We start from the raw sequence: 24,334 nt of genomic DNA on the forward strand, positions 1-24,334 counted from the left end.
TACTTCATCATTAATGTGCACTTTTTTCTACTCGCCATGAAATTTGTGTTGCTGGAAGAGTGCTACATTAAGCAGCGGGTATTTATAGCCAACCCGGGCAAAACAATATGCCGTGAAATTGGATTTGTGGAAAATCGTTTTCACTGTGGCGGAATAAGCAGTTGTTCTAGTTTTAACGAGGCTCTTTGCCCTCATCCAATGTCACCACCCACACCATCATCGTCATATACTTAATTCACTCAGAATGTAGAACCTCCAGTGTGGACCATAATACAGTAAGTTTCAATTTGTTTGAATTCAAAAACAATTTGAAATAACATTAAGTGAATTAATTCCTTCAGGGCTCAAACAGGTTTTCAGTGAAATTCTTAACGTGCAACCAAACAGACCAAATTAATGTCTTGGAAACTTGACATATCACAGAAGAGTGTCGTTAACAAGCCAGAAAATGAATGAATGGATTTAAAAAAAATAAATAAATAATTTACGTTCTTTCAGCATTCAGATGCTGTGGGCGTGTTGCTAAATGCTCTCAAAATCCCGCCTCCCTGGAACTTTCAGCTGTCAATCAAAGACGTGCCTTCTCTCACAGCTCCTCCTAAGTGGGAAGAGACGCTCACACGGGCTGCAGAGAGACATTCTGGGGTGACCACCCCTTTGTCTCCGTTGAAATTCAGCACGTTGTTAATCGATGGAGGGTCAGTCGCGAGGCATCGTGAGAAGGAAGAGGGGGGGTGGGGGAAAGGGGGAAAAAGTCACCCAGGCAGGAGGACCGTGGTGCACGCACTGCTGTGGCCGCCGAGATTCGGCTTTCGGCGGCCACAGCCGGATTATTTTTTTGGCCCCTCCTCCTCCTCGCTTTCCCCCTCCTCACCCCGCGACCTGTGTGGCTGACAGATATGTTTTTTTCAAGTGGTAGGCATCTTTTAATCCTTGATGGCTAGTTGCATGCTATACTGTTATTAATGGGTCAAGTTAAGGAATGAGGAAGTGGCAATCCCACCGAATGGCCACTGCATGGAACAAGGGCGCTTGGTGTTTACAACCCCAATTCCAATGAAGTTGGGACCTTGTGTTAAACATAAATAAAAACAGAATACAATGATTTGCAAATCATGTTCAATCTATATTTAATTGAATACACTACAAAGACAACATATTAATGTTCAAACTGATAAACTTTATTGTTTTTTGCAAATAATCATGAACTTACAATTTTATGGCTGCAACACATTCCAAAAAAGATGGGACAGGGTCATGTTTACCACTGTGTTACATCACTTTTTCTTTTAACAACATTCAATAAACGTTTGGGAACTGAGGACACTAATTGTTGAAACTTTGAAGGTGGAATTCTTTCCCATTCTTGCTTGATGTACAGCTTCAGCTGTTCAACAGTCTGGGGTCTCCGTTGTCATATTTTACGCTTCATAATGCGCCACACATTTTCAATGGGAGACAGGTCTGGACTGCAGGCAGGCCAGTCTAGTACCCGCACTCTTTTACTACAAAGCCACGCTGTTGTAACACATGCAGAATGTGGTTTGGCATTGTCTTGCTGAAATAAGCAGGGGGTCCATGAAATAGACATTACTTGGATAGCCGCATATGTTTCTCCAAAACCTGTATATACCTTTCAGCATTAATGGTGCCTTCACAGATTTGTAAGTTACCCATACCATTGGCACTAACACAGCCCCATACCATCACAGATGCTGGCTTTTGAACTTTGCGTCCATAACAGTCCGGATGATTCTTTTCCTCTTTGGCCCGGAGGACACGACATCCACAATTTTCAAAAACAATTTGAAATGTGGACTCGTCGGACCACAGAACACTTTTCCACTTTTCATCAGTCCATCTTAGATGAGCTCGGTCGGCCCAGAGAAGCCGGCAGGGTTTCTGGGTGTTGTTGATAAATGGCTTTTGCTTTGCATAGTAGAGTTTCAAGTTGTACTTAAGGATGTAGCGCCGAACTGTATTTACTGACATTGGTTTTCTGAAGTGTTCCTGAGCCCATGTGGCGATATCCTTTACACATTGATGTCGGTTTTTGATGCAGTGCCGCCTGAGGGATCGAAGGTCACTGGCATTCAATGTTGGTTTTCGGCCTTGCTGCTTACATGCAGTGATTTCTCCAGATTCTCTGAACCTTTTGATGATATTATGGACCGTAGATGATGAAATCCCTAAATTCCTTGCAATTGTACGTTGAGGGACATTGTCCTTAAACTGTTTGACTATTTTCACACGCACTTGTTCACAAAGAGGTGAACCTCGCCCCATCTTTGCTTGTGAATGACTGAGCAATTCAGGGAAGCTCCTTTTATACCCAATCATGGCACCCACCTGTTCCCAATTAGCCTGTTCACCTGTGGGATGTTCCAAACAGGTGTTTGATGAGCATTCCTCAACTTTCTCCCTCTTTTTTGCCACCTGTCCCAGCTTTTTTGGAACGTGTTGCAGCCATAAAATTCTAAGTTAATGATTATTTGCTAAAAACAATAAAGTGTATCAGTTTGAACATTAAATATCTTGTCTTTGTAGTGTATTCAATTAAATATAGGTTGAACATGATTTGCAAATAATTGTATTCTGTTTTTATTTATGTTTAAAACAACGTCCCAACTTCATTGGAATTGGGGTTGGATATAGTGGGGGAGGGCCTCATGCTGCAAAGTATGAACTATGGCCCTGCCCCAAAAATCCTGGCAAAAGAGATGAAGAGTCTTATATATCAACAATTCAGCACTTGCAAATTTGACACACAAGAGTCTCAGTCTTTGCACGTTTTCAGCACTTCAAACTGTTTTATGTATTTAGGAATAAAACATGGAAGTGAGTTTGATTGCACTTTAACTCTCCAACAAATGTAACCAGAAGTCAACTATTGTGTAATATAACTAAATATAACTAAAATACAGCTATTGAATATTTTTCAAAACAAATCTAATATATTGATTATCCCATCGATTATTTGAGTAATCATACAAAAATAGATTTTGCATTATTAATCAACAATACCAATACAAAATATGCACGTGAGGTGGAGGTATAATTTTGGTCCACTTGGGGTTGCCATTCTCATGTTATACATTGTAGTAATGTGACTTTGAGTGTGTGTGGCCATAGAAGCTAGTGTATGAATGTGTTTATTATGTGTTTCTTTTGTTCAATAAAGTCATCAAAAGTGCACAGGCCACTGTGTCTATCCTTGACGACTTATTACTTCTTAACTTATTTCTACACGGGTTGGTGTGTGCGTCCACAGTAAAATTAGTCACTGTGGAAAAAAAATTATCCATGCGAAGTTTTGAGACAGAAGTAGTCAACCTTTTTTGTAATTGAATTATTCAAGTTATTTATTTGGTTCAGCCCTAGTGAACTGCGAATATGCTGAGGATTACAGTCAGCCCAAACCAAACTGACATGCTGAAATGCACCCTTTTTTTTTCTTTTCTTGATACCTGCTGATTGTCAACTTTCCCCCATGCACACTGTGCTCATGCATGCATGCATGCATTTCAAGCATAATGTGCCTCTGCAGGGGCCGTCCTTCTGTTTCCTCCCTTTTTTAATTTATTTATTTAGCTTTAGAGTGCTTCAGGCATTCTCCTATCGTGTGCTACCTTCAGCTGGAGGGGACCAATGAACTCACACGCACCATACTGAGTATTCCTGAATCTTCTCCGACCCATTTAGGGCCACATGGCTGTCAAACAGGCCTTAATAAGACAAACACCAAAGTGCTTTTTTCCAGGTCGCCAGCATCTTGGATGTTTTTGGTGCGCATAGATTTCTGACGATGAATCAGAAGAAAGTCATGAAAGGGACAATGGCTCTCGGCTGTATGGTTAGTCCCACCCCGCTCGAGTGCAGTCCATCTGCCCACTGTAGTGTGAATAAGGCGTGCGACAGCAAGACACAGTTCACGGTTTGTTGATTTCATCATCCTATTTAGTACACCTGAGCAAATAGTACTCAGGTGTGCTTTTCAAAGCATCACACGGGTTTGTGCCAGTTCCATTAATGTCCTGGACACTTGTCAAGCTGAGCTAGAGCCTATCCCAGCTGACTTAGTTTAGTACTCCCTGGACTAGTTGCCAGCCAATCGCACAGCAAAAAAAGATTGACAAACAATCTTCACACTCACATTCACACTGATGGGTAATTTAGGGTGACGGATGAGCTGCAGCCTATCCCAGTTGACTTTTGACAAGCAAAGTGGGATACGCCTCGAACCCGTCACCAGCCAGTCATAGGGGACTTACAGACAACGATTCATACTCACATTCACACCTATAGACAATTTATTCTTCAGTGAACATAACATCCATGTTTTTGGAATGTGGGTGGAAGCCGGAGTACCTGGAGAATACCCATCACAAGATGATCACAACATGCAAACTCTGCACAGGAAGACGGGAGACAGAATTGGAATGCAGAAGTGCAGAACTATGAGGCAGAAGTGCTAACCACTAGCTCACCCTGCCACCTTGAATTTTTTTTTTCCAGAGGAAATAATCGCCATCATAAAACCTTTATTAACTGTCCATGGGATGACATTTTAACATTCTTAACTATCACACAGTGCTGGAGTCTGACTGCTTTCAGTATAACTTCCTGTCTACATTCTTGTTCTCTTCTAACGGTATTCTTCTCTTTACATCCCCAGCTATGGTTGCGCCTCATTGTGCTCTTATACAGTTGTAAGTCAATTATCTTCTCAAAAGATAGACTAGGTTCTATCTGACTACCATTGTCTTCTCACAGGCCTGGAAGATGGTCCTGTCTGAGTTTGTGATCTTCTGATTTAATCAAACAGGACCCATGTCCCAATCACAAATATACTGAATCAGTCATTAGTCAATTTTAAGCAAGTCAGCAAGTGTGAGACATACAGATTCGTAAGAATATACAGAAATGAATCCATGATTGTATACATTTTCCATCAGTTTCATCGGACGTGTGCTCATCATTATGCAACAGCAGATAAAACTGATGGCGTTCCTAAGTAGTCAGAACCCCTGTACAGTGTTTTTGGTATCGTTCTTCGAACTGTTATGTATCGTACATTCTACTACTCTGAATTGTCTGGTAGCAGACTGCATAATCAGCCCTCGTTTCAGTCTTTCTTGCTAAACAGCAGCAGTCCTTTGCTTACCTTCTCCCCTTTCTCCCCTCCCTGAGAGCTTTGCATTTCATTGGTAGTTGTCGCCACAACCTCCTCCGTAGCAGTGTTATGTCCTATTCATCGCTGTCACTCTGGATTCTGACTTTAAGGTGGATTGAAAGCTTCTCATGTTGTCATCACAGAACTAGTTCTTGTGTGAAGTTACATGCAAAAATCTGCTTTCAAACTGAAAGTAAGAACGTAATTCATTATTCACTAGAGTCTCCTCGCAGCGTTTCTGTCACTGCGGTGTTTTGACTGCGCTCCGGCGCCAAGCAGAGGCCACAACAAAGGCTCGTCTGTCGGAGAGAATCGCCGCCTGAGGAATGCTTACTTAATAGTGTCGTGCTTTGACAGGGGGAAAGCCTCACATAGTCTCTTCTCTCCTGGATGAACTCTTTTGTAGGGAAGCTCATAGTGCCTGATAACTAGGCCTCGTCTTGGTCAGGGTGGGTCTTCAGTGAGCGATGACGTAGCTTTTGCATGTGCCTCAATGAACTCAGACAATCTTTTTCTTAAGGCCCTCTATCTCAGTGAATGCCTCTAATTATCTGGAATTGAACGGGATTATTCATGCAGATCCTGACGTCATACCATTCGGAATTTGAGAATGATAGGGGGCTGGGGTGTTTCTTTGGCTGGATTCATACTGAATGGTACAAGTGACTCTGTGATAGGGGTTGAACCGATTAGTTGATTAATTGGTGCGTCAACTTTACCACTTTGCAATGACTGTTAGAGCTTGAAGTCGATTAATGGCATTAGCAAATGTAGGTCTCCCAGAAAGCAACAGGTGAGGAGGGTCCTGGGTCCACGCAGCAACCTAGCAGCAGTGCCTCAAATGTTTGGAAATATTTTAGTAAAAATGAGATGATAGCTTGGTTACTTGCATATTTTAAAAGTCATCAAGCTATCATCTAATTTAATTTTAACTTTAATATACTTTGTATGTTTATACGATAGGATCAATGGAGGTCCATCCAAAACCTCTATATTGTGAAAATGTACATTTGTTGGCAGGGACTAACCACCCACCCCCTAAAGGGGAAAAAAAAAAGATCCAGCTTGTATTTCGCTCAGGCTCTTTTTCGTCCTTCCAGTCGCCCCGCCTTCTGACTCACTCATCCAATCACAAATCACTGCCTTGCAAGCAGTCGGACCTTGTAGAACTCTGGCAAGAATCCACATAACACAGTAACAAGGTCGCTGCAATACATTATTGCAAAGTATTCCCTCGTCTTCATTATTATATTTATATTACAAATATATTTTTAATCATAGTACTGTAGAGAACTAACGCTGCAGTTGTGTTGCATGGATTGGAGTTGGAGTTATGTGGGTTCCGTCAGTCTGCGGGGCAGTGAATGTGTCTGATTCTGATTGGATGAGCGAGTTGGGGGTGGGTCGACTGCACCCGGCAACGGCAGGGCGCATATGTCTATGGCAGGTAGCGGGAGCTTATATTTGGAGGCTAACTTTTGCGCGGATTGTGAGCTGACAAGTGGAAAGAATATAAATGTCATTGATTAGTCAACGTCAGCTCGACTCTCATTACTTTAGTATTGACTACAAAGAATCTGAAGTCATTTAGCCCCTACTCTGTAATTCTGATTTTTGCTCTTAAGTGGCACAGTTGCGATACAGTATGTGTCCTGACTATGTAAAGTGAAAAAAAAAACACGAATTGAATCTGATATCTTCAGATCAGCATCAGGCCTTTTCCAAATGTGGATAAAAATCTGATATGTATCGAATATGTGCCAATGTGAATGCAGTGTAAATGCACAGATCGGATATACCGTCTCCGAACTTGACTGTCATCGAAATACACCAATGGAAACCATGTATCATTCATTCTTTCCATTTTCAATTGGCAATCGAAAATCAAAAAGTGACGGGTTAAAAAACAAGTAACAAAATAATCAAACACCAAAAAATAAAAAAGGGGCGCCCTGTGATTGACTGGCTATCAGTCCAGGGTGTACTCCGCCTCTTGCCCAAAGTTAGCTGGGATAGGCTCCAGCTTACCAGGTATCCTAATGAGGATCAGGGGTATGGAAAATAGATGGATGGAAGGAAAAAGGGGTCACAAGACTCAATTTGATTGGAATTTGCCACCTGGGATGGAAGTGTAAGTCAAGCCCACAATTTGCTCAAAACAACCGTTACGAGACCTCAGTTTGGAGTTTAAACGTCACACTGTATCTTCATGGTTCCAGGACGAGAATGTGCGCAATGCAAATGTGTAAAGTCGGCACAAAGACAGCCATTGGAGTGGCGCAGCAGTCTTCTTGCTCACCATTGGTTGCAAGGGAACAGCGCTGCAATGGTGTCGTAAATCCTCCCTGCAATTCACAGTCTCTGTGTGACAGCCTCCTACTGTCTGTGGTGTTTTCAGCCAAAAACCTCAGAATGATTTACAGAGCGTTACCACAGTGTATACCTTAACTGGGTTCCCGACCTGAATACAGGGGTACAGTGCAGGCCGGACAAAGCCAAGCATCCCTCCCTCAAGGGTCTTTGTTCGGGCTGTTAAATCCCAGCCAAACTAATGTTTGAGTTGGACATTCAAGTTCAAGCGACCTGCCAAATGTGAGTCACCACCCCTGACGATCCAGCCCAGTTATTGTTTTGTTCAAATCTGATTAAACCAACTACTTTTACCAGATTACATTATATTACGTCACATTACCAGATAACTAGCAACCCTTTATTGCTCAGTGACGTTTTTTTTTTTTTGTCAATGTCTTAATGTCTCAAAAGTGTTCTCTGTCAATTGACTGTCTGTTGTCGTACTAGAGCAGCTCCAACTGCCGGAGACAAATTCCCTGTGTGTTTTTTGGACATACTTGGCAAATAAAGATGATTCTGATTCTGACTTCTGGAGAGATGAATGCAGTATTCCTAAAGAAAGTCAAGCATTCCTCCCTTCATACTTGCTCCACATAGCTGCTGAGAGAGCTGACGTCACCTGCAGCTCAGCAGTGACTGGAATGAGGATTAACTGGTCGGGTTCTCTCACTGCTTTACCATCCACCTTCTGATTTACCCGTTGTTTTTGCTCTGTGTTCTGTTTGAATCAGCTCCACATAAAGCACTGAACAGGAAGACAACGAGGCCCGATCCAGAAGGGGAGAGCAGTCCCCAGAAACCCACCGACAGAATGGCGTTGCCAGCTTGGAAACTGAACACCCCGACCAAAGCTGACGTGATCCCACGAACTTATAGCTCCCCGGCGTCACCTGGCCCGCGGCCCAAAAGAGGTAAACTCACCAGTAGGGCTGCACGATGCATTGTTTGAGCATGGTCATCACGATGTGCGCATGCAATGTAAGAGGCAAAAGAACTCAGATACCCAACATGCACTGCACGCATTATTCCATCAATCACAACTGTACTGTGAATAGTTTGATAGTTAGCAAAACATTCTTCAAATAAGAGGCAAAAAAAACTTTGCTTAGATGGCAGCATATGTTGCTCCAAATCCTGTATGTACCTTTCAGCATTGAGGATGCCTTCACAGATGTACAAGTTACCCATTCTATGGCCATTAACACATCACCATACCATCACAGACGCTGGCTTTTGAACTTTGTCCTAATAACAATCCAGAAGGTCCTTTGGAGGACACGATGTCCATGAATTCCAAAAACAATTTGAAATGTGGACTAGACAGACCACAGCACACTTTTCCACTTTGTGTCAGTCCATCAGTCCATCTCAGAGGAGCTGGGGCCCAGAGAAGCTAGCAGCATTTCTGGGTGTTGTTGATATATGGCTTTCACTTTGCATGGTACAGTTTGAACTTGCCTTTGTAGATGTAGTGACAAACTTTGTTAACTGACAATGGTTTTCTGAAGTGTTCCTGAGCCTATGTGGCAATATCCTTGACACAATGATGCTGTTTTTTCACGCAGTGCTGCCTGAGGGATTGAAGTTCATGGGCATTCAATGTTGGTTTTCTGTCTTGCCGCTTACGTGCAGCTATTTCTCCAGATTCTCTGAATCTTTTGATGATATTATGGGCCATAGATGATAAAATCCCTAAATTCATTGCAGTTGTACATTGAGAAACATTGTCAGGGCTCTAACGTTTGCACAAGTAGCACTGCTGCGACCAACCTTTTCAGTTCACACCAGCACATGATTTGGTCGCACCCTGTTTTGAGGAGGTACAGCATGAATATGCCATACCATAGTTTCGTATGAAGTAAAGGTTGACAGTGACTCAAAATATATTTACAAAATATTTTGCTGTGAAGAAGTTTGTACTCAACAAGCAATGGGAGACAAAACAGGTCAATTAAATTAAAACAAACAAACAAACATGCGGCATGGTGGACGACTGGTTAGCACGTCTGCCTCACAGTTCTGAGGACCTGGGTTCAAATCCAGCCTCACCTGTGTGGATTTTGCATGTTCTCACCATGCCTGTGTGGGTTTTCTCCGGGTACTCCGGTTTCCTCCCACATGCCACTGCCTGTAGGTGTGAATGTGAGTGTGAATGGTTGTTTGTTTATACAGTAGGTGCCCTGCGATTGGCTGGCGACCAGTTCAGAGTGTACCCCGCCTCTCGCCCAGAGACAGCTGGGATAGGCTCCAGCACGCCCTCGACCCTAGTGAGGATAAGTGGTATGAATGAAGCAAACAAACAAACAAAGTCTTTACTTTTATTTGATCATTTGTTTGACTCACAGGGGCCAGTTCTTAATTTTGAGCATTTCCACAACCATATAAAGTATTGCAAATTATTTACGAGCAAAACAAACCAATTTACCTATTTGAATTCATAGTCCCAAACAGAACATGGATAATTCATTACTACTGCAATTATTGCACTTTCTTTTTAATGTTAGCTTGTTTTCTTATACAATCCTCTTTAAATGAGTCTGGGCTTTTAAACTTTGCACATATCTTCATATGTCTATGGTATAAACAGGGTTCAGATAGATAGCTTTGTTAGCTTTGCTAGTTTCATAACAACGTTATTTGAATGTTTGCACATGACTCTGTGTTTGTTATAATGAGTGAAATGAAAACGAGAGACAATTTGAGCAGGCGATCTTTGCAGTTAGCGGTATATCCACCCCACACACACACACACTCGCAATTTTGAAACGATCATACGTGGCATCACTCAGGGAAACAACTTTTGGTTTTATTCCCGTGATAAATGTAGCAACACTGATAATGTGTGTAAAAAGAAAGGCTGAGGGAGACGTCCGGCGGGAGGAGTTAACCGGCTTTCCGGACTTTACAAGGTCGGTGCGGGCTAGCTATCTTGCTCACCAGTAGTCCAGATGGGTTGAAGCCTCACACTTGTAATTTAAAATGAATAAGTAGTGGGCCAGAGTCAACATAGGTACATGGTGGCCACTCCCCTGGCCAGACACAACGGCATTATAGCCTGTCTGTGACGCGCATATGTGGTGTGCATGTACGCGACAGTGCCGTTGATAATAGCGTATCCTAAGTAGTCAATAATGTTGCAGCAGGCAGCCAATTGTATTGCAGCGGGTCACTTTTTACTCAAATGGAATTCATAACAATGATTGAGACATCTCTCTCTCTCTCTCTCTATCAGGGAGGGTGCAGGAGGAGGAGATTGCAGTGGAAAAAAGGCAACTTTCAACCATTAACATGCACTCGCGGAAATGTGAGGATGAAATTTTTAATCGCACAAGCTGAAAAAAAGGTCGCATATGTGATTAATTTGGTCGCAGTCTCGAGCCCTGATTGTTCTTAAACTGATTGAGTATTTGAACGCCACCCCATCCTTGCTTATGAACAACTGACCCTTTCGGGGATGCTCCTTTTATAAAAGCATCCTCAACTTTCCCAGTCTTTTGTTGCCTCTGTCGCAGCTTTTTTGGAATACGTTGCAGGCATCAGATTAAAAAAGAAAGAATATTTGCAAAAAAACAATAACTTTTATCAGTTTGAACATTAAATATCTTGTCTTTGTCGTGTATTCAATCGATTATAGGTTGAAAAGGATTTGCAAATCATTGTTATCAGTTTGTATTTGTTTTACACGTGTGTCCCAACTTCACTGGAATTAAGGTTTGTATGACAATGTAGAACCCTGGACTGTTGAGCAACTGTACATCAAGCAAGAATGGGAAAGAATTACACCTACAAAGCTTGAACGGTTTGTAACCCCAGTTCCCAAATGCTATTGAGTGTTGTTAAAAGGAAAGGTGAGTAACACAGTGGGAAACATCGACATCCAACTTAATTGGAATTGGGGTTTGTATTGAGGACACGGGGAAACAATTTCACTTCTCCATTTAATGTACAATATAGCTTTTCAGAATGCAACGAAGGAACGCAACAGATGACACTTGGGAGGGGTGGAGGGGTGGAGAGCTACGGCTACATTGAAGGGACAAAATTAAGGTGCACACAAAAACATGCTGTTTAAACTGATGCACTCAAATATAGAAATACTAATGCATATTATGTTAAAACATACAGTATGTGTAAAATAACAGATTGATTAAAAACAAATGAATAGTGTTACGAATGTGTTTCATGACTGACAATACAGTAAATACCCGTATAACTGGGAAAGAAAATAAAATAATTGAACTTTATGTCTGGCTGGAGTTTTACTTGCTCAATGCTACTGTGCGTTTAAAATTGCGGTAGACTTAACAAAAATGACTCAGTATACTTCTGTGCTCTATTGATCATCATGTATTTCATTTATTTATTATAGTTTATTATTTTTATTATCTTATAAACTGTCCAAAACGTACATAGACGGAAAAAGAGAAATGTGTGCTGGTTTTCATGTCACGAGTATGTTATCCTGTATTTTTTCACATCGCAGGGTTACAAAACATCGCAATGTCATTGTTCCCCAATGTCGCGCAGCCCTGCACACCAGAGTTCACTCGGTTCTCCCAAACTCATAATGGACTCGGCCCAAACTTTGATAATGAGTGCTGTGACGTTTGCACTTTGCCGGCGTCAGCTCAGCGGCTCTCTTGAGGCAAGGTAATGCTCCAGAGAAAGTCTGAGAGACTGCATTTGCTTTCAGACCTGCAGCCAAATCCAATACAGTGAGAAGATTTTCACGATTCCTCAATGCATTTTACACAGAGATACCGCACAGGGGATCCTCAATTTACGACGGAGTTCCATGCCTATGGTGGCGACCTAACCCAAACAAGTACAGTTTAAACACGCCGTAGTCTATACATAAGATACGCTAACTCAGTAGTAAAGTCATACCAATTTATTGTCAAATGAATCGACAACTATTTTGATAGTGATCAACATTTTTGCCTATTTTCTGACGGATGTTACGGACCAAACCAGCAATTGAATCATAATCAATTTATGTTCGTGCATTTTCTGTGCTGTCAATTTGAATTAATGTCCTGATATTGAATAAAATGAATCGATTTTAATTTTATTTTTATTATTATTATTTTTTAATCCAATTCATCGATTACGGTAATCTAAAAAAATAATTGACAGGTTAATCGATTAATAAATAACTAACGATGAATAAATAATCATTACATTAAATATTTGCATTGAAAAACACTTCTAGGCCGTAAATATCAAACAAATGAAAAATATGGTGCTAATTGTGATTTTCTGTGCCACATGTCGGTGCATTCAAACTAGTTAATTCCACGCCATTTGTAACCTTGACCTCGTCACGTCACGCCGTCGTGAACCGACGCATTTATTTGCCTGTGCCTTTTACACAGAACCCACAAAGGCAGAATATTGCCACAACTTCACACAGAGACACGGCATCTCTCAGTCATAAACATCACACCTTCGTCCCAGCTTTCCGCTATTCCGTTTTTGTTTGTCAAAAACTGGCATAGTCATAAATTGCATTTCTCTTTACACAATTCTGGATTCTGTTTTAAAAATGTGAGGCCCAGATTATTTTTTAAGAGAATCTTCGCCACACTGTCTGCTATATGTGCTTTACTGCACTTTATTAACCCCCCAGTACTACAGTGGGATGTCCTCTCGAGCAGTTGTGGTCTCTCCCAGGTATGTTTCTTAGGCTACGTTCTCACTGCAGTGCATGATGCCCAATTCCGATTTTTTTGTTAAATCTGATCTTTTTATGTAGTCATTGACATTACAAAATGCGACTTCTGATGTGAACAGAATGTCTCCGTGAAGTGACATGCATGCGCACAAAACACGTCACATGGCACATACGCACAAAACACAACGTCACATGCTGAAAATGGCCCAAAGCTGCATTTTCAGTGTCGGTCTCAAATTATTTTATCACCAAAACTTCCTGTCCAAGACAGGATGTTGTGGTGACACAAAGAGAAACCGCACCCAGTAGCGCCTGACTGGATAAACGAGCACGCATTCGGTTTAGCCTCAAGATGATAGCCGAACCGAAGCTAACCCCGCTAGCCTCATACAGCAACTCGTACTTTGCAGCCTGTAGAAGAGAAGACCATAATGCCTAATCTGCAGTAGTATACACTATATTGCCAAAGGTATTCGCTCACCTGCCTTGACTCACATCCGATTGTAAGGGATATCCCATTCTAAATCCATATGGTTTAATGCTGTTGGTCTACCCTTTGCAGCTATAAAGGCTTTCAACAAGGTTTATGCCCATTCTTCCAGGACCATATTTGTGAGGTCACACACTGATGTTGGAGGAGAAGGCCTGGCTCACTGTCCACTCAAAATCAACCCAAAGGTGATTTATTGGGTTGAGGGCAGGACTCTGTGCAGGTCAGTCAAGTTCACCTATATCAAATTCTCTCATCAATGTCTTTATGAACCTTGCTTTGTGCACTGGTGCACAGACATGTTGGAACAGGAAGGGGTAATCCCCAAACTGTTCGACTATCCAAAATCTCTTGGTGTGCTGAAGCACTCAGAGTTCCTTTCACTGGAGCTCAGGGTCTAATATTTTGGACATTTCCAACTTTGTGGGAACAGTTTGGAGATGGCCTCTTCCTGTTCCAACATGAATGTGCATCAGTGCACAAATGAAGTTTCATAAAGGAACGGATGAGAAAGTTAGATGTGGATGAACTTGATTGGCCTGCACAATCCTGACCTCAACCCCATAGAACACTTTTGGATGAATTAGAGTGGAGACTGAGAGTCAACCCTTCTCGTCCAACATCAGTCTGTAACCTCACAAATGCGCTTCGGGAAAAAGAAATAAATTCATAAATTCCCATAAACACACTCCTAAACCTTGTGAAAAGCATTTCCAGAAGAGTTTAAGATGTTATAATTGTAGAGGGTTAACCGATGTCATATTAAACCCTATGGATTAAGAATGGGCTGTCACTTAAATTAATATCTGAGTCAAGGCAAGTGAGGGAAAAGTTTTGGCAAAATAGTGTACCTCATTTTTCGCAGAGTAGTATGAATACAGTATATGGCTGTGAGTGTTGTTATATCAACTTTCTGTATACTGTATGTTGCTGCATCATTTGTGTTTGAATATTTGTTATTTAAAGGTTTAGCGTTAACTGTAATGCACAAGTAAAATGCAAATTATTTTGCCCATCTGTGGCGTTTCGCATTATGTGTTAGCATGAAGCTAGCGTAGTTTTGTATAATGTGTTTAATTAAATATACAACATGTAATTATCTCTCTTTTGTGTAAGTTCAACAGTAAACCTAAACAGGGAGTGTCAAGAAGTAAGAAAATGTGAATTTTTTTGAAGAACTGTTCGCAAACTGCCAAAATGCACGCCGCATCCTCGAGGAGGACAAAATAGAAATGCCAAACTGGTAAACTGGTATTGGTGTCGTAGTATCAGAGGATTTTTACGAGTATGAGTACAGACGTACGTTATCGGCATCCTTACTTTCAACACAACCAGATTGAGGAAGTGTGGAGTGTGAAACTTACAGTAACATCTTCGTCAAGGCATTTCCCGCATTCCCTGTTTTTAAAATGCTGTGCTGTTTGTCAAAAACTAGCATAGTCGTAAGTTGCAATTGACTGCCTGATGTGATGTACAAAACACTTGTTGCTCATCGATTGCGGGAGAAGCGCATGATGGATGTTGAACTTCACACCCCTGTCCAAGCAATGCTGAATACCCTTGGCTCCTGCAGCCATTAGCCTACAGCCCTTGTGTACTTGAAGAAACATGTTTGAGGTTTTTGAGAATGTAAGCTTCTTTTCTCTCTCTCTACTGTTCTTTTTTTTAATCCATTAATCCATTTGCAGCGGACTCTCCATTTAGTCCCCCGAGCGTTTCCTTTTCTGAGAAATAAACCGGTTGAGTTCTTCCAAAACAACAAAAGAGATGACCTCCTTGTCCGTCAGGTTTCTTTTCTGGCACTGTGAAGCTGGTTAATTGTTGGCTTTTGTGGTCTCCAAAAGAGTTTGAAGGGGAAAAGCACTCGGTAGCCCCCTTAATTAGACCAAGTGAATAGTCAGGCTATTAGCAGGAAAAGAGAGTTTTTGTGGTCTGATTACTCGTTCCTTCTGTAGTCTGACAGCAGCAATTTGCTTCAAGTAGTGCACTGACTGATTATATTCTTCCTCTCCATCTTCTCCATGAAAATAATTATGGAGAAAATGTCTTTCCATTGTTGAGTTCAACAACCATTTGCCGTACCGCAAATTAATAATGGAAATGAAAAACTGGTCCTCCCTGTAACAGCGTCATCCACTTAAGACAAATAAATACCTCCCTTTTTCCATTAGGAAAACAAAATGGGTAGTAACTGTATATTATCTTAGACCACAGTTGTCTTAGAGTTAACTGTTGAGTTCAAGTAAGAGCACTGTTACTTTAGAATAATATGACTAAAGTAAAAGTAAAAACTAGTCTTCTGAATAATTACTTGAGTAAGAGTAAGTATTCAGTGAAAAAAAGTACTGAGCAACTAGTGAGTAATTTCTGATTTATGTATTTTTTCAATGCTGACATACGTTAAATAGATGTTTTTTTAAATAGGAATATGAAAATGAAAATTTTTTTCCTGCCAACACGCTGCCCGGCGTGTTTGTTGGAGAACTTGCCCAGCTGTTCATTTCGGATACAGAAGATGAGGACTTTGATGGATTTGTGGATGAGGATTGATAAAAAAATAACATGAGTACATTGTTAAATACTTTGATAAAGTACAACCGAACTCAGTTTTGCTCCTGCTGCCTTTTTAAAAACATTGTTTTAGTGTGCATGCATGCTACCGTATGTTTTAAGCTAGCGTATGCTTTACCATGCCTGCGCCCAATAATACAGTGCGCCTTATGTATGTGTTAAATACAGAAATAGACCCCGTAACTGAGACTGCGCCTTTTAATACGGTGCGCTTTATGGTCGTGAAAATACGGTAATCCTCAGCTATATCACACGGTTCTTGCTTCCCGGTCCCTCTTGCTCTTTCTCAATATATGATGTGTTTAGGCCTGCCATGATAGCAATTTTTTTAACACAATATATTTTCCCAAAAACTTTCATAATAATTGATAGCATTGAGTTTTTTTAATGCCATTGATATCATGATATTAGAATATAATAAAGAATTGTAATCATCTTACAAATTCTACTGGTAGTAGAATTTGCAGTATAATAAATGGCTTTTTATCCATATAAAATATAATTAAACTTAAAATAGTATTATACTAATATCATATCATCATTTATTATCATATAGCATATGTTTTTTAACATGTAATGTAACTACAATAAAACAATGCCTTTTTATTGTCACTATACACAAGCACAATGAGATTGAGAAGAGGTGCAATGTATAAATGTGCTTTGTTATTGTGCAATCAATGCTACAGTATTGATAATTTAATTAACTTTTTTTCTTCTCAAACTTGAATAATACACAGGTTCAAATATAAATATATATATATATATATATAAATATATATATATATATATATATATATATATATATATATATATATATATATATATATATATATTTGTTTAACAATATAAGGTTAATGTTTATTTGAAGACATTTGAATTTGTGGCTTGCGAAGAGTGCCGGGAGGAGTGTTGGTGCTGATCGAGCAAGAGGGCAGGCACGAGTGATATTAGTGGATAGGCCCTCGCACATTTCTCGTCAAACAAAGGAGGGCCATTGTGTGTTTTGATGTTAATTCAATTCGACAACTGTGCTTCTGCATGCGGCCAAGCCGCCCCTGCTGCTCCTCTTTCGGCTTGTACTAGTACGATTAGTGATTCGTTTGCGCAAGGAACGATGTACTACGCAGTGAATGTACTCATGAGTGATTTTAACCGCAAGTCCTTGACGTCCTCGCGGGGATAGCTTTCACTAGCAGCCGTTTCTTCAAGCTAACGGCTAATGTTGAGTCAGTCAAGCACACATATTTTAAATAAATGTAAATTAATAATAAATGTATATACGTACACATATATATCATTCACTCTGTGTTTCTAATGCAATTATTAAAGCTTTTTATTTCATAATAGTAATACATTAAACTTGTATAGCGCTTCTCAAGACACTTTCCACTAATCAGATGACAATAACAGTAAGGTGAGTGAGCAGGAAGCCTGGGTGGCGGGGCCTGGTGTCAGTGCAGTGGAATGCAGAAAAGTCACGCCGGCCGGCGAGAGCCCAGCTGGATGCAGAAAGATGTTCAGTAGCTGAGCTCCCTGCACGCATGTTGACCAATCACAACCGAGCTGGGTGTTCGAGAGCTTGCTGAGCGAGAGATAGATAGGTGATAATTTAGTTTAAGGTGTTTTTTTTTTTTTTTTTAAATAATAATCTCCCCGCCTTTCCTAGTTTACAATATGTGACAACATGACAACAACAACGCATAGTCCTTCGGCGAATGTGTTGAGTGAACGTGAACCTCAGGGATGGATCATTAACTGAATGAGGAAGCACCTGAAATTGTTTTTAAAAAGAACTGAATTATTTGGTGAACGAATCGTTTGAACGAATAATTTCAAGAATTGATTCAAACGATTCAGTACACTCAAAGGAACTGCCGTGCCCATCACTAATTGGAATTATACGGCTCTTGTTTTGTCCAGTTTTTTTGTTATTGGACCATGAGTGTGACGTCATTTTTCTCAATATCGGGCCGATAGTTAGCGTGCATCCCTAGTGTAAATGACTTTGAAAACTTGATTGTTCAGCACTGTAGCCTAGTGGTTACAACGTTTGGCTCACAGTTCTGAGGTTTTCTGTTTGAATTTATGCTCTTCTCAGCTTCCTCCCACATTCCAAAATCATGCATGTTAAAGGGTTAATCAACGACCTTAAATTGTCTACAGGTGTGAACATTAGTATGAATGCTCATGTGTCTATATGTGCCCTGCGATTGGTTGGCAACCAGCCCAGGGTGTATTCCGCTTCTCACCCAAAGCCAGCTGGGATAGGCTCCAGCTCACCAGTGACTCTAATGAGGACAAGCGCTATAGAAAATGGTGGCTATGAAATGTCAAATAAGAAGAGTGAAAATTGCATGAAGACCAAAAGCTCCAACTACAGTACCTGTAATTTCTCATAGTGGATGTGATGTTATGATACACGTACATGTAGCACCTCACTGGGAATACGTGGGATTACCACAGTCCTATAAATATCAAACTGGGTCATCTCCCTGGCATATTGTTTACAGTTGACACTTCTCCCTGTTAGATGGGGCAGATGTTGCTTTCCAGTTGATGTGAAACATCTGGACTGTGAGATGAGATAGGGGATCTCCCAGTGAAAGGGAAATACCCTGTGGTCTTCTGCTAACTGATAACTCAGGAAAATTGAATGTGAATACAGCTGGCATGCGCACATTTTCATATTCTATGCAAATGAAGTATGGATTTGGTATTAAGCACTGAAAATATAAAATCAGTCATTTTCTCTACATTTAATAACACGTGACAACCAATGATTAACATTACTAACTAGAAGTCAATGCCACTGCCTGGGCTTCACATATTCTCCCATTTTAAAATCATGTTATTATATTTTTGTCACATACTGTAGTTGCACTACTGTCATAACAAAAACCCACATACAGCTGGAACACAGGCTTCTTTTTGTAGTAGTTCCACATGTTGGGGCTTCTATTTAAAAAGGCTTATTATATGCAGGAACACCACAATTTGTGAGGTGTTTCGGGCATGTCCCACCCGAAGTAGGCCCTGGACTAAGCTACTGCCCCCGCGACCCAACCGAAGATAAGTGGAAGAAAATGGATGGGTGGATTGATATATGCAGGAATGTCTTCAAATATTTTTAAGGTGGATATAAATTGCATTAAAATCTTAAATACCTAGAAAAAAGAAGAAAAAAGGAAAACACCGTAATAGATAATTTTAAAAAGGAATAATGTTCCAGCTTGTGCAATTAAATTAAAGAAAAAAAGTGTACTGGTCAAATTATTAACACAAATAAAAATTATTAAAATTTGAAATATCCAGAAAAAGTGACCAAAAAAAAAAGAAAACTATAGAGCAATAAATAAATACAATACCCTAATAAATTGTTTCAGAAATGTTTAAAAAAAAAATTGTGTAACCTATGACCTGTGGAATTTACCTGAAAAAGACCAAAATCTGTTAGGGGGTAATGGTAAAAAATGTACAACTTTTTTTTCTATAACTATCCATCCATCCATTTTCTTTATCGGTTATCCTCACTCGGGTCGCGGGCTGCTGGAGCCTATCCCAGCTATCTTCGGCGGGAGGCGGGGTACATCCTGAACAGCCAGCCAATTGCAGGGCACATAGAAACAAACAACCATTCGCACTCACATTCACACCTACGGGCAATTTAGAGTCTTCAATCAACCTACCACGCATGTTTTTGGGATGTGGGAGGAAACCGGAGTGCCTGGAGAAAACCCACCCAGGTACGGGAAGAACATGCAAACTCCACACAGGTGGGGCCGGGATTTGAACCCCGGTCCTCAGAACTGTGAGGCAGATGTACTAACCAGTCGGTCACCGTGCTGCCGGAAATAACGAGAAAAATGAAAAAAAAGTCTGTTGTGTGTGTGTGTGTGTGTGTGTGTGTGTATATATATATATATATATATATATACACACACACACACACACACATTAAATGCACACCTTTTTTTACTTTTATGACCTTGTTGAGCCTTTTTGGCAGGAGTCTATCAGCATAGCACATCTTGACCACGGTCTAAACCTGTCAAATCGGGAGTGTATCACTTTCATTACAGCCCTCCTCTGGCCACTCCATAGATTTTGAACCGGATTTAGGTCTGGGCTATGGCTGGGCCATTCCACAACGTTCATGTTCTTCCTGTGCAGCCATTATTGTGTTGATTTGCAGGTATTCTCACCTTCTATAGATACACACTGTCATGACCTGACTGACAGCTGTGATTTGAAAAAAACAACATTTCAGTCCTGTCATTACCGTGAGACTTGCATTCCTCCATAGTGAAGATAAACAGCCCCTCACCGCCGACAGTACATGCCAAGAACACATCCGCCCATCTTCATGCTATTTAATCAGCCTCACTAGTCTATCAAGGAAGTGTCATTTCAGTTTTATGTCCTCAGAGGGACATACGAAATTGCTCTGGCGGGCCATATATTGCCCACATGCCACTGATTGTTACGCACAGTAATCTAGTGGTTAGCACGTCGCATCCCTGCTATGAATGTCTCCATCAAACGCAGTTTCTGTCTTGTGTTTCTCACATCAGACATGGTGAAGTCGGAGGAGAGGCAGCAGCTGGCCAAGGAGAGGCGAGAGGAAAAAGCCAAATATCTCGGTAAGTAGAAACAAAGACGCTAAAAAGAGCATTATATAGGACAAGCGCACCCCCTAGCGGTGGGTGCCACCACAATTAAATTTTGGCCTCCACAAATAAATGTTGGCTTTTGCTGTGCAGAAATTGTGCTGTGATGTGCTCCTTTTGTTCCCTCTGCTAATGATCCATACCACCGATTTCCTTTCTGATACGATACTGAAAATACAGTCCCTCAAACGAGTGAAGTATCAAAAGTATCAATATTTAATTTTGTGACTCGATCTTCTGGTATCAGCATCATCGATATTCCAGACAGGATTGTTCCTTCCCCACGTCTGTGATGCTGCTTCAGTCGGCATAATGGCGTTTCGTCACAGCACACTTGGTGCTGTTTTTGTTTGTATTTGTGTGTATTTTCTCTTGGAAACACCACTCCTTGTTGGGTAAAGCCTACATACAGTCGTCAGGACCTTTTGAGGTTAGGATTACACCGCAAAAAGACTATAACAGGAAGGAAAGTGAACCAAAGCTGCAGCGCCGAGCACGGCGAGTCCCCCCCATGTGTAACTTAACTGCGTTGACTTCTTTGTCCACGATTTTACAGTTTTAAAGTTATTTAAATGATATTTGTGAAACAAAGAAGGATATATATGCAAATGTTAAGTCTCAGGTCCACCATTATTATAAGACGGCGTCAGCTCAGCTTCCTAATTCACGTCATACTGCCACGGGATTCATACTGTAAACAGTTAAGTTCTTCATTAATAAAATCCATCCATCCATTTTCTGTACCACTTATCCTCACGCGGGGTCAAAAAGTTGTAAAGTCAAAAGTACTGCATGTTTTGAAAAATGCACAAGCCAGTCAAACTGTAGGCCGGTCCCAAGCCCGGATAAATGCAGAGGGTTGCATCAGGAAGGGCATCCGGCTTATAACTAATATAAATAATAATAATAATATAAACAAGTATGAGCCTTCATCCAAAGAATTCCATACCGGATCGGTCGTGGCCTGGGTTAACAACGTCCACCACCGTCGCCGTTAACCTACAGGGCGCTGGTAGAGATTCAGCTACTGTGGGTCGAAAACGAAGGAGAGGTGGAAAGCGGATTCTTCGGCAGAAACAGAAGTGGAAAGCACAGAGCCTAGAACTGAATTTTGGGACTATGACAGGAAAACCACGGGAGTTGGTTGAGATGATGATTAGGAGAAAGGTTGATATATTGTGTGTCCAGGAGACCAGGTGGAAAGGCAGTAAGGATAGAAGTTTAGGTTCAAATTATTTTACTATGGTGTAGATGGGAAGAGAAATTGAGTAGGGGTGACTTTAAAGCAAGAGTTAACTTAGAATGTCTTGGCGGTGAAAAGAGTATCAGATCGAGTGATGAGGCTGAAAACTTGAAATTGAGGGGGTTTTATATGATGTAATTAGTGTCTATGCCCCACAGGTAGGATGTGACCTAGAGGTGAAAGAGAAATTCTGCAAGGAGCTGGGTGAAGTATCCCAGACAGAGAGAGAGTCGTGATTGGTGCAGATTTTAATGGACATGTTGGCCAGACAGAGGGATAGAGAGGTGAAGGATGTGCAGCAGATTATGGTGATTAAGGATAGAGGATGTGTTGACTGGTGCCAGTAGTGTGCTGGATAGATGGAAAGAATACTTTGAGGAGATGATGAATGAGGAAAATCAGAGAGAAAGAAGAGTACAAGATGCAAGTGTGGTGGACCAGGAAGTAGCAATGATTAGTAAGGGTGAAGTTAGAAAGGCTCTAAAGAGGATGAAAAATGGAAAGGCAGTTGGTCCTGATGACATACCTATGGAGGTATGAAAGCCTCTAGGAGAGGTGGCTGTGGAGTTTTTGACCAGTTTGTTCAACAGAATTCTAGAGGGTGAGAAGATGCCTGAGGAATGGAGGAAAGTGTGCTGGTGCCCATTTTTAAGAAGAAAGGTGATGTGTTACTTGCAGTTTTCTGCTATTTGCATCAGGGCTCAGTCTTTATCCCAGGCAAGTAGCTTCTACTAGTGGGAGCAAAGTGTGGGGAAAAACGACCGACCACCTGTAAAGACAAGAAAAGCATTTTCACTCATGGAGGCAGCGGTTCATACAATACACTGTGTGTATGTGGCACATGGACAAACCACCAAGCACAAATATACCACCACTGCACCAACAGCTTCACCGACCAGTGAAGTATGTGTTGCTTATCAGAATCTAACGATGTTAGCTAACGCTAACCTGTGCGGCCAACAAAACACAATGCAGCTCTGCTTATCTTTTTAGCTTCGACATGATAGCAGAGGTGTCGCACCTGTCGGGGATGTGGATGTTTCTGTACAATAGTGTTTAAGAGTTTATTCTGACCTTGAAAGTGGCTCTGGATCTTTAGCCAAAATAGCTGATCAAGTCGTGGGCAGAAAAACTTCGTACTTTACCTGATGGTTGGGCAGGCACGCCAAAGACCCAACTATTTGTAAACAAAACATTGAAAAGTAAATTTCCATAATACATCCGCTTTAAAAATTGTGGATTTTACTTTATTTTACATCACTTGCCTGAGTAACACACAGTGCACTGCTTTGCATGATTGACAGCTGCTTGTTTTCTCTCTCACCCACCTTCCCTCCCCTCTGCAGAAGAGCTCAGCAAGCTTCAAGGTAAGTTACTCACCTTTGTGTATGTGCTGGTGGTAGTCGTCCTAAGACTTCATTGGTCATCCTGCTCATTTGGTTCCATGTAACTCAGTTCAAGTTGATATTATATGGAGGTTGCTGGGCAATACACCAAAACCACCCTTCTTACAACAGTAAATTTAGCAGTCACTGAACCAAATTCAGATATAGTGTTACAATGCATCTTACTGTATTCAGACTCATTTTCTCTCAAATAATTAGTCTCTCATTTCTTAGTTCTGGTCATATTGCCCGGCCCTCCAACTGTTTCATTCATATATCCCTTCAAATTTCACACTGCCTGTTCAAAGTTGCCATTTTTGTGCCTTTTTTTCTGTGTCACTGCTGTTCATACAGAACATGACCTGGCAATAATTCTGAAGTACTGTAGAAACGCCGCCTGTGTGTGAGGCAGATAAATGCCGGGTCTTCAGTTACTCTGATGCGGCCAGGATCTTAATCTCTTTCTATGTTTGTAGGGTGACATTTAGTGGCCTGAAAGGCGCCTATAAATAAAATGTATTATTATTATTATCAGGGATGTCCCGATCATATTTTATTGCACCTGAGTCTTTGAATTTAAGGATCTGCCAAGTCCCGATCCGATACCTCAACTATACATTTAAAAAAAGAGCATGCATTAAAATTTTCATCCAAAGCCTATGTATATAGTTATACATACATGTACACATACATACATACAGAAAAATGCATCCAAACTAATCGGATGAAGCTTCATTATGCAACAAGACAATGACCCAAAACACACTTCCAACATA

General features: G+C 41.0%; 1 protein-coding gene across 6 annotated transcripts in view; it reads left to right on the forward strand.

The window, feature by feature from the left end:
* Window positions 1-24,334, forward strand: part of map7d1a (MAP7 domain containing 1a) — a 91,227-nt gene that overhangs the window by 25,429 nt on the left and 41,464 nt on the right. For 3 of the 6 annotated variants that reach the window (XM_061776691.1, XM_061776685.1, XM_061776688.1), the window contains exons 2-4: window positions 8,257-8,436; window positions 20,835-20,903; window positions 23,520-23,540. In XM_061776691.1, the coding sequence (XP_061632675.1) occupies window positions 8,337-8,436; window positions 20,835-20,903; window positions 23,520-23,540 (190 nt within the window). In that variant the 5' untranslated portion in view covers window positions 8,257-8,336. Of the gene's footprint in view, window positions 1-884; window positions 916-8,256; window positions 8,437-20,834; window positions 20,904-23,519; window positions 23,541-24,334 lie in introns of those variants that run through there. The other 3 variants (XM_061776686.1, XM_061776689.1, XM_061776687.1) reach the window with 2 other exon arrangements.

Source organism: Phyllopteryx taeniolatus, chromosome 6 (assembly GCF_024500385.1).
Source record: "Phyllopteryx taeniolatus isolate TA_2022b chromosome 6, UOR_Ptae_1.2, whole genome shotgun sequence".
Lineage (NCBI taxonomy): Eukaryota > Metazoa > Chordata > Actinopteri > Syngnathiformes > Syngnathidae > Phyllopteryx > Phyllopteryx taeniolatus.